The sequence below is a fragment of the Babylonia areolata genome, chromosome 18 (assembly GCF_041734735.1).
Source record: "Babylonia areolata isolate BAREFJ2019XMU chromosome 18, ASM4173473v1, whole genome shotgun sequence".
Classification (NCBI taxonomy): domain Eukaryota; kingdom Metazoa; phylum Mollusca; class Gastropoda; order Neogastropoda; family Buccinidae; genus Babylonia; species Babylonia areolata.
In genome coordinates, this window is record NC_134893.1 from 47056384 (window position 1) to 47067580 (window position 11197).

At 41.4% G+C, this 11197-nt stretch overlaps 1 protein-coding gene across 3 annotated transcripts in view; it reads left to right on the top strand.

Moving 5' to 3' along the window:
• Positions 1-10831, top strand: part of LOC143292848 (fructose-1,6-bisphosphatase isozyme 2-like) — a 33608-nt gene extending 22777 nt beyond the window's left edge. For 2 of the 3 annotated variants that reach the window (XM_076603472.1, XM_076603471.1), the window contains exons 6-8: positions 1285-1401; positions 6007-6182; positions 8673-10831. In XM_076603472.1, coding sequence (XP_076459587.1) covers positions 1285-1401; positions 6007-6182; positions 8673-8694 — 315 coding nt within the window. In that variant the 3' untranslated portion in view covers positions 8695-10831. Of the gene's footprint in view, positions 1-1284; positions 1402-6006; positions 8163-8672 lie in introns of those variants that run through there. The other variant, XM_076603473.1, reaches the window with a different exon arrangement.
• Positions 10832-11197: the final 366 nt, after the last annotated feature.

Here is an 11197-nt window from a genome sequence, read left to right on the forward strand (position 1 = left end):
GTGTGTGTGTGTGTGTGTGTGTGGGAGGGGAGGTAGGGAGGGGTGGTGGGTGTGGGTTGCGGGGTGTGTGTGTGTGTGTTTGTAATCCAGGTGATAAGTAGACACAATAAAACAGTAGAATATGTTCAAGAGAACAGAGAGAAAGCAGAAGCATTAAGAAAAATAAGAAAGAAAAACAAGAAGAATTTGAACAAAGTTTGTTTCTGTCTTGTTTTTGTTTTATAAAGAAAGATGAATAAGTAGTATGATTATTTTTTCATTATGCCATAAACCTTTAACATGTCTAGTTTATATATTGTGCCTGTTTTTGTTAAAAAAAAAAAAAAAAAAATCAAGGACAAGATGAATATTATTCTTATGTATACTATAAATATTAAGCATTAGTAGTTCATAGAAGTGTTTACTTTTAATTTTGTCAAAAAAACTTCATCAAGATTTTTTATGTTTGCCTTAAACTTAAATATTGATAGTTTATAATTGTTTAGTTTTTTGTTTAATAATCATAATAAATAATAATCTTAAGTAAACAAGATGAATATATTCTTATTGTCATAAACCTAAACATGGATAGTTTGTATAAGTGTTTCTTTTTGTTTACAAAAAAAGATGAATAAACAAGATAAGATGAATATTATTCTTGTGTATGATATAAACCTTTAATAGGGGATGGTTTATAAATGTTTTTGTATTAAAAAAAGAAGATGAATAAACAAGATAAAAATCTTTCTTATGCATGACACAAACCTTTAAAATGGATAGTTTTTATTTTTTGTTTTCATTAATGTTTTTTTTATGTATGCCATAAATCTTTAATGTAGTTAGTTAATATATGTTTTTGAATTGAAAAAAAAAAGGAATTAATAAGATGAATGATATTCTTATGTATGCCTTAACTTTTAACATAGGTAGCTTACATATGTTTTTGAAATTTTGAAAAAAAGAAGAATTAACAAAATGATTATTAGCCTTATGTATGCTATAAACCTTTAACCGGGGACAGTTTATGAATATATTATGTTTGTTTTTGATGATTAATAAACAGAATAGACTTTTAACATGGGATAGTGTATGAATATGTTTGTGTTTGGTTTTGATTATGAATAAACGATATAAACCTTTCACAAGGGATATTGTAAATGTGTATTTTGTTTAAAAAGACGAAAGAAAAAACCCCGAACATTCTTGAACATGGGATAATTTATAAACAAGTAGGCATGGGTGTGGTCAGCACTGTCAGGTGGGTGATGTACGACCTGACTGGCCTTTCCTCCCTGTCAATTACAGAGCGGCAAGCCCTATGGAGCGCGATACATTGGGTCTATGGTAGCCGACGTTCACAGAACTTTGGTGTACGGCGGAATCTTCATGTACCCTGCCACCTCTGAGTCTCCAAACGGAAAAGTCAGTTTTTTGCTCTTTTTTTTTTCTTTGTTTTTTTTTTTTTTTTTTTTTTTCACTATGCATAGTATTTCTGTTGCTTGGTAATGTGTAAATGCATGCATGCCTGACACTGTATGTCTGTATGTGTGTGTTGTTGGAGAGAAGACCATGGTTTTTTGCTCACAGTGGCTAAGAGGTTAAGTATGTCAGGACTGACAACTGGGAGTTTTTGGCTTGAACTTGATCTTGACTTAAAGCATGATTATATAGACACCAATGACAGTTTTGTGTTATTGTCAATAACAGCGGGTGAAAAATCACAGTCCAGTGACTTTTGAAAGCTGGTGACAATTAACAGATATAAGAAACTCTAGGGAGAGCTGGACAGTACAAGCCCCCCTCCCCCAACCCCCCTCAGTCAAGTGTTTTGGCCCTTAACTCCCTACACTCTAAGGGGGCCGGGCCGCACCCAGGTCATGACTCCTGGATGCCCTTGTATTGCCGCCTTTTTTTTTTCTTTTTTTTTTCTTGGTCCTCAGCAGGTTCGAACCCACACCTCCTCGGTGGTCGCCACTTCAGGACTGAGTCACCTTTTCTGGCAGACATTTTAACCACTGAGCTGTTGTACACCTAGTTTGAGCTGGGAAATTTAATCCTTAAGAAATTTACTTTCATTCCTCCTCAGCCAGATCCAGCTGGAACTCTTTTCTGCTGCTTCTGCCATTGTCTTGAGAGCCCTGGTCCTCTCTCTGCTAGAAATCAGCTGTTTCATGAGGCTGTAGGCAGATGCTCTTACAAACCCTTGTGCACCAGTCTCTATGGCGAGGATTTTTGCTTTGAAGCCAGATTCTCTCAGGCTGCTGGCTAGACTAGCATAGTTCACGGTTTTGTAGATGTGGGCTTCCTCCATTCTGCTTTCATATGGCACAGTGAGCTCAGTCAGAATTGCTTGTATTGTTGCCTTGGTGTGGAGTACTATGTCAGGTCTCATGCCGCTCTTGCTGATGATTTCCAGGTGTTTCTTCCCCTCTGGTAGGTCAGCTGTGCATTCCCAATTTTTGTATCATCAAGCAGCCCACGTTTCCATGCTTTGGATGTTACAGCTGTTCCTGGCCAGACTTTATTGCCTTCTGCAGAGTGGAACTCAACTGGGACTAATGGTGGGGTTGGTGCTCCTTGGACAGTGGTCACCACATGTGCAATTTCTTTTAGCACTTGGTTCTGCCTCCATGTGTACCGTCTTTGGCTCAACACCGCTTTGCATGGGCTGAGGACATGTTCCACTGTTTGTTTGCCATGGCAGAGTTGCCCACTACCCTTGCTGGCCTTCCTGGACTGCCTTCTGGACTCTTTTATCATCCTCTTCCTTCTTGATCTTCTGTATGGTCATGTCTCTTTTTGCTTTCCCCTTTGTCTTGGACTACAATTCCATCTTTGTCGATCCCAGGCCCTGTCTGTTGGTTTGGGTGTGTCCTATTATTTCCTTCATCGTAAGACTTTCTTTTGCTGCAATGACTGCCTCCCTGACTTTCCATTTTCTGCCAGTCTTCAGCTTGGGTTGGTTGGATCTCATAACACTGCCACCAGAGTTTTCTAGCATGCTGAGAAGTCTTGCCTTCCTTACTTTGTATTCTTCGACAAGGGATTTCAGAGGTAGCCTCGGCTTTGCTTGGCGACAGTAGAGTGCCACATTAGTGAGACCAGGTGGGACACCAAGCCATTTGCATGTGTACTTGTTGATCTTTGCCTCAGTTGACTTGACTGTGCTACAGCTGATATCATATACTCGTATCAGGAGAGGCCACAGGAGTTTTGGTATCATCATGGACTGCAGGCACCACACTGGTCTATGATATACAGGCCTTCTTCTGCTGTCTGTTTGGTTTCCTTTCCTCTTTTTGTATCTTTGAGGGACTCATCATACCATCTTCCATGGCTCTTGAATGGTTCATCTGACACCATTGGAATGGCTTGGTTGGCTACAGTGAATATAACCGTTTCAGCTACCTTTCTTTTATGCAATGAGAGGCTCTGTGATTTCTTTGGTTTGAAGTTCATCCTGGCTGTGGCAACTAGCTCGTCCAACCACTTCAGTATTTCATGGCTGTCACCCTATTTTGTTGAAATGACTGTTGTATCATCCATGAAGGCTTCAAAGGAAGTTTCTGGTATCCGTTACCGAGGTCGGCTCGAGCTGTTCCCTTCATTGAGGCCTTCAAGATCACTTCCATTGCCAGCACAAACAGGATTGGAGAAATTGCACAGCCCATGACTATGCCCACTTCCAGATTGATCCAATCTGTTGTGTATTCCTTGGTGGTGAACCGCATTGAGAAGCCATGGAAGTAATTCTTCAGCATTTCCCTGATGTTCGTTGGTACATGGTGCATCTCGAGAGCCAGTTGGATCATCTCATGAGGAACTGACCCGTATGCATTTGCCAGATCCAGCCATACCACGTCTTGGTTCTTTTTCTCTGCCTGTGCTCTTTGGATCGCATCCCAAATCATTGTGGCATGTTCTACACAACCAGGAACTCCAGGGATGCTGCCTTTCTGGACTAACACATCGAGGTACTCATTTTCTGTGAGGTATTTTGTCAGTCATGCAGCCATGACAGAGAAGAAGATTTTTCCTTCGACATTCAGGAGTGATTTTGGTCTGAACTGGCTGATGGTATTTGAATTCTGCTCTTTTGGGATGTACACGCCATCAGCTATCATCCACTGGTCGCTGATCTTCAGGTTCATCCATGCTGATCTTGTCATTCTGTGGAGCCACTCAAGGACTGTAGGGCATTTCTTGTACAGCAGGTACGGTATTCCGTTTGGCCCTGGTGATGATTTGGCCCTGGCTTTCTTGACCACTTTCTGTACTTCCTCAAGGGTTGGTGGTTTATCGCTGAACTTCTTCTATGGTTTCCTGGGATGAACCAAACCCTTGAGATCTTGTGGTTTCTTGCTTTGCGGATTGGAATACGTTTTCTTGAGAGCTGTTCAAGTGTTTCTTTGTCCACTGTGAATGTCCCTAATTTGGGCTGCTTGAACAGTTTCCTGGGGAACTGAGAGGGGTCTCAGAAGAAGCTGTCTTGTGTCTTTTTCTTTTTGCTCCTTTTTCTCCTTGCTGATTCTACTTTACTGAGGGCACTGTGTTTCTGTAGGCCCTGCTTTTCAAATTCTGAAGCAGTCTTCATTCTTTTCTTGAGCTTTCTTTTTGCTTTTCGGACATTGTCCATTTCTCGTTGTTGCCTGGATTTTTGAGGTGTTCTTGTCTTTGGTTCTTTCACTCCATAGGTTTCCCGACAGGTTGCATACATGATATTTGTGTAGGTGGCTAACTTGCGTTCCAAGGTGCACTTTCCTATCAGCGCATCAAGTGTTCAGACTATTTTCTGGCCCAGCTCTTCCCATTCCGTTTTTGCACTTGCAGGTGGCAAGTTTAGTTTCTGGCGTTTGGCTTCTTGTACAAATGATTCGTTTGAATTATCAGCGTGGATGTCCTTGGCACTGTGGTTTTAGTCCTGGCGTCTTATCTGCTGGTGCAGTGCACTGCTGAGCATTCGTCAGATTCTTCGTATAACCCTTTTTGGTCCTGTGGATCTTCATGCCATGCTCAGAGGAGAATTTCCTCACCTATGACACTTATGGGCATTGTTTTAATTTTGGTGTTAGGGTGTGGTGTTTTGTTGTTGTTGTTGGTGGTGGTGGTGGTGGTTGTGTGTGTGTGTGTGTGTGTGTGTGTGTGTGTGTGTGTGTGTGTGTGTGTGTGTGTGTGTGTGTGTGTGCATTTTTTTTTTATCACACAGAAATAACATAAAGAACGGAAAGAAAAAAACAAAATGATGATATGTATAGTGAAGTGGAACACATTGTAAATGAAATCATCTTTGCACCTTATGTTTGGGGATTGAAAAGGATGCAAGAAAGGTAACAAATCAGTGTGCAGCACTAGTGGTCAGCTCAGACTTACTCAGCTTGTGTAATAAGGTCAGGGTAAAATCCAAAGCAACTTCTTGATGTATGCTTTTCCTTAAATTGTTGTGCAAGACTTAATCACTTCAAGCAACACAAAGTGAACCAGCTGTAATGTTGTGGTTTACATAAAAGGATGAAGATGACACATAATCTTAGAGATAAGACATGCAGTGTCCAAATGCCCATTATTTGTGCAAATATACACCCCCTCAAACGCACATACAAATGCTCAGACATCCTCTAACACACTGACACTAACACACACACACACACACACACGCACACACACACACACACATTCTCTCTCTCTCCCTCTTTCTCTCTCTCTCCCCCCTCACCCACCACCCCTTCACACACACACATACACACACACGCACAGAAACATCCAGACACACATTATATGCACCCACACATACTGTGATCCACACACTTGCATTCAAATGCTGCCAAGCTAGACCAGTTCAGAAGTAATGTTCTCAGCTATGACTCTTATGGGCATTGTTTTAATTTTGGTGTTAGGTTGTGGTGTTTTGTTTGTGTGTGTGTGTGTGTGTGTGTGTGTGTGTGTGTGTGTGCATTTTTGTTGTTTTTTTTAATTACACAGAAATGACTAAAAGTTGTATGTAATTTCATTTCGTGATGCTGCTGACAGCTGCGAGTGCTGTACGAATGCAACCCCATGGCTTACATCATGGAGAAGGCTGGCGGCAAGGCGTCAACCGGCACCCAACGCATGCTGGACCTCCAGCCCAAAAAACTGCACGAACGCTCCCCAATCTTCATGGGTTCCAAAGAAGATGTGGAAGATGTGGAAGCCTGCTTTGCAAAGTATGCCAAGTGAAGGAGAGGGCAGGGGGGTGGGGGAGAGTTGGCTGGGAAGTGAGCCCTCATGCAATCATTTGAAGACACGGCACATGTATAGCCGCCATGTCTGTTTATTTGTGGTTAAAAAGCTGCGTATATGTGTTGAAAATGAGAAAAAGGTCTGCTGTGTGGTGGGCGGAAGGAAGCCATAGGGGATTGTGACCGCTGCTGCTGTTGTTGTAGCGAAGGTTAGTGTGGACTTTCTCTGGATGCGTCTATGCAAATAATGTGGAAAGGCTTTTGCTGTGCTTTCATGAGCACTTGCACACTCTGAGTGCTTGCCTGCCTATGCACACACATGCACACACACACACACCCTATCCACTTCACATTTGATATGATTTAAATAGTGAAACGATGTTTAAGTGAAAATATGTTACACTGAAGCATGAATGAATGAAGTGCATGCATAATATGCATAGGCATACACACTTGTACAAACACACACACACACAACACACACACACACACACACAAACACACACACACACAAACACCACCTACATTCATCATGTAAGAGCTGCCTACATTGGCTTTAGTTTGGTGTCAAATGTTATTTTCAAACTACCAGGAAAGTAAAATAAAATCCTGCTCTGCTTTGCTTTTTTGTCATCAGTTTGATGATTTAGTGGAACTAATAATCAGACTTGTTGCACACTCCTCCCCACCCTGTTTTCTTTTAATCAGACCTTTCTTGTTGTTGACTTTTCTCTTGACTTGTTTTTCAAAGCTGTCAAAGAATAAGGTGGAAGATTGTTGGATATCATGTTCTTTTTCAGTAATAATCAGCATTGAGACCCGATTCATGAAGAGGTCACAGATGCACATTTCAGATGTGTGTAATAACGTTGATCTTGGTCTGTCTGAGATAACCTTGTGTTGTCGTGTTTTAAGGAACTGTATACATTATATACACATATGCATATTAACTTAAGCATGACAGTCATCAGCTAGCGCATAATGGCAGATATCAACTGGTGCAGGACAGTTATCAACTTATGCATGATGACAGTTATCAACTGGTGATTGACAACTGATGCACAGTGACAGTTATCATTAGGTGCATAATGCCAGTTATCAACAGGTGCATAATGCCAGTTATCAACTGGTGCATAGTGACAGTTATCAACTGGTGCATAATAAGCTATTAACTGGGGCATAATGACAGACTTTGCGTTAAAGACAATATCTTTAGTACTGTTTTGTATGCAGTGACAGACCTTAACTGTGAACATCATCAAAATTGTGATTTGATGAATAGATACAGAATGATAGCTTATAATGTGAATGTATGGCCTAGAAATGGTTGAAGCTACTTTTCCTGAGCCATATTTCTGAGGCTGCAGTAAAATGGTTCTTATTGCACTGGGGGAAATGGAAGCTAGCATTGCAAGTTTTCATGTCTGATCCTTTACCCTCATGTAAAAAGTTCGGCAGCAGTTTTGTTGTGTTCATGTGTGTAAGTTTTGTATTGAATGTTTTTTTGTTTTTTTTCTCACTGCCAGAGTGATGTGTTACGGCTGCAGTCAGTTTTTTTTGTTCTCCTTTTGGACAGAAAGGTTTGAGTCGTGATCCTTGTTGCCATTTGTATTGGAAATAATAATGATTACCATGATTTTTCAGACAAGCCGATTACAAAAGAAGGAATGTGTGGAACACATCGCTGATTTTGTGAATCGCTTGGTCATCTTATTTGATTTTGTTGTTATCCATGTATAAGCAAAGTGATATTTTCCAGTATCATTTTTGATTGAGTACAGCATGTCTTGCTGTGTGGGGAAAAAAAGGTTGTCAGTGATTTTGTTGCTAATATGAAAAGTTCATTTAAGTAATTGATTATACACATGTTTAACAATTTGAGATGATGTAATTAATCCAGGAACCATATTCTCCTGACTGTCTTATTGAATGAAGCTGGAATATACATACACCCTTAGAGGCAGGTTACTGGTGTTTTGTTATGTTCCAGGGATGGGTGCTGTGTTCATTGCTTTTCTCTGCTTTCACATTTCTTCGCCATATGTTTTTAAAAAATATATTTTTGTATTGTTTCTCTTCCATTTCCTGCTTTTCTTTCTCCCTATGCATCTGTCGGTCTCCTCCACCCCTTTCTCTTCCCTGAAACTTCAGTTTCTACTGAATAAGTAGATCACTAGATGAAGAAATAACAGCTTTTTTTTTTTTTTTTTTTTTTTTTTTTTTTTTTTTTTTTAATGATAAAGGCCTTGTAGAATAGTGATTCTGTCTATTTTACCAGCAGAGTAAGGTCATGGTGTTTCGGGTCTGCAACAGGGAGGAGGATGTTTGATAAAAAAGTTAAAGAAAAAAATCTTCTCATTCAACATTCCAGAAGCATACAGCCATTTTATTTCTGTGTGTGTGTGTGTGTGTGTGTGTGAGATTGTGCGTGTGCGTGTACATGTGCATGTGTGTGTATGTGTGTGTGTTGAATAGACACAGGTCTTCAACCCTTTAAATGGGTATGCTCACCTGTAACAGACAGGGACTTCTTCATTCACACGCTTCCCACCTTCTTGCCACACAAGTCTTCTCTCTTACTCAGTTGGAGACCAGCGACGATGTGCCACAACAGGTAGTGATTGCTGTTACAAGAATGTGGACTCTAATAGTCTGCACTGTGCTTCATTGATACTTTGCAGTGGCTTGTATTGTGTTTTACATGCGCATAGCTGCTTGACATGCTTCAAAAAGAACCAAAAGCAAAAACAGTGACAAAATGAAATAAATGGTCCATTGTTTTTTTTTAGGTATTCTGTACCGTTGCTGTATTTTATTTTTTGTTTGATTAATTTGTTCTTTTTTTTATTTTTTTTTTAACAAAGGAGCAAGTTTAAAAAAAAAAAGTAGGAAATATTACTTCCTTTACTGATTCTTGGCCCAACAAGGGAATTTGAAACAGATCTCCTGCAGAGGCTTTTGCAGTATTCACGTTTCATTGTATTGTAATTGTATTGTGCGCACACAGAAGCTCTTATATACACACACATGCCTAGCTCTCTCACTCTTACACACCCACAATCACGCACACACACACGCACGCGCACATATCCGCACACACACTCCCAAACACGCACGCTTGCGTGATCACAAACATGAACACATGCGCATACACGTGAACACACACACACGATCGCACATGCACACATCTGCAGTCACACTCGCACAGATACACGCACATGCACACAATGAATGCACGCGCGCACATGCACACACGCTCTGCCGTCACACACAACCAGAGATGCACGGGCGCGCTCATGCGCGTACATAAACATGACCACAGAACGGGGCTCTGGGAGTGTACGTGCGGTTATCTTGTGCTGCTCTGTACAATCGCGCACATCTTGTATGTACATTTCTGTGCGCGCGTGTGTGCGAAGAAGGGTGCAGGTGTGTGTGGACAAGCATGTGTGATTATGTTTGTCTGTAGACACGTGCATGATCATGTGTGTGTGTGTGCATATGCGCACACTCTCCATCCTGCGTTCGTACGCATGAATGTACATGCGTGTGTTTGCACGTGTGCGTATGTTCTCGCGCGTTTCTGAGTGCGCGCATATATATGTGATGCTATGTGTGAGTGCGTATGAGAGTATAGTTATGAGTATTCTCGTGCTCTGGCGCGATAGCATGTGTATGGTAATGCGTGTCTTTTTGTCTGTTTACTTGTATACTTGATCGCACGTGCGGGTGTTGGCACACGAGTGCGAGACTGTGATCACGCATGTAGCGTGCTGGTATGCCGTTTGTGTACGCGTTTTCACTGTATGTTATCACACACAAACACATCTGCGTACTAATACACACGCGCAGGCGCGCGCGCGCACACACACACACACACAGAAACGCGCGCACGCGCATACACACGTACACAGAATCATATACATGTGCGCTTATGAATGCAGGATCACGCGTGCGCGCACACGATCACGCATGAAGGCGTCTGCAGACACATATTTACACATGCTCGTGTGCGCACGCACACATGCATTCACACACCTGTGAACTTCACACACATGCGCGCACAAAAATGCACATCACACACGGACATATGTGCTTAAAAATACAGACGAGCACATGATAACTGCGCATACACACAGTCCCACATCTTCCCGTGTGTGAGCATGTGTGTGCGCGCACGCGTACATGTCTGATGAAAATGTGTGTCCGCACGTGCGATCATGTGTGTGTGTGAATGCGCACACGCACACAATAGTTCGTATTCGCAAACCTGTGCATGTGTGTGTCCGCTTGTGTGTGTATCTGCGAATGTGGGTTTCTTTCAGTGAATGCACATTCAAACGAACTCTTTTTCTAAGGATTTTTTTTTATTGAATGTTTACAATGGAATACAGACAAATATTAAAATCACTGATTAATATATTTTATGATTGGTACATGAATATAACACTGAAAACTACACCTGATTATGACAGAAGCATAAATTAAAAAGGGGGAGCAGAGCATAATGACAGAGCGAGAGAGAGGTGGGGATGGTGTGGGATTGAACTCGAAAATGTTGTACTGAGAGTAAAAGAGAAAGTTAACAGCTTCTTTTCACTATGCCGTCACACACAAAAAATCATACCCACCCCCACCCCACCCCCCAAAAAAAAGCAAAAGAAAAAGAAGTAGATCTTGAGAAGGAGAAGATCTTTATCTCTTTTTTGTTTTGTTTCGCATATAGCCCAGCCAACTACACATGGCCTATCAGGAATGAAAAATATGTATGCATATTGGTCCTGTGGAACCTGCTTCCAACCCACCCCCCACTCCCGAAAAAAAATCTACGTAGGAAAATTAGGCACAAGTACAATTACACTAGTGAAACCCCCCCCCCCAAAAAAAAACAAACCACAACCACCCCCCCCCCCCCGAAACCAACAAAACAAAACAAAACAAAACAAAAAAACAACAAACTCCTATGACATGCCTCTGGCGTCGACTTAAAAGAAATGTAT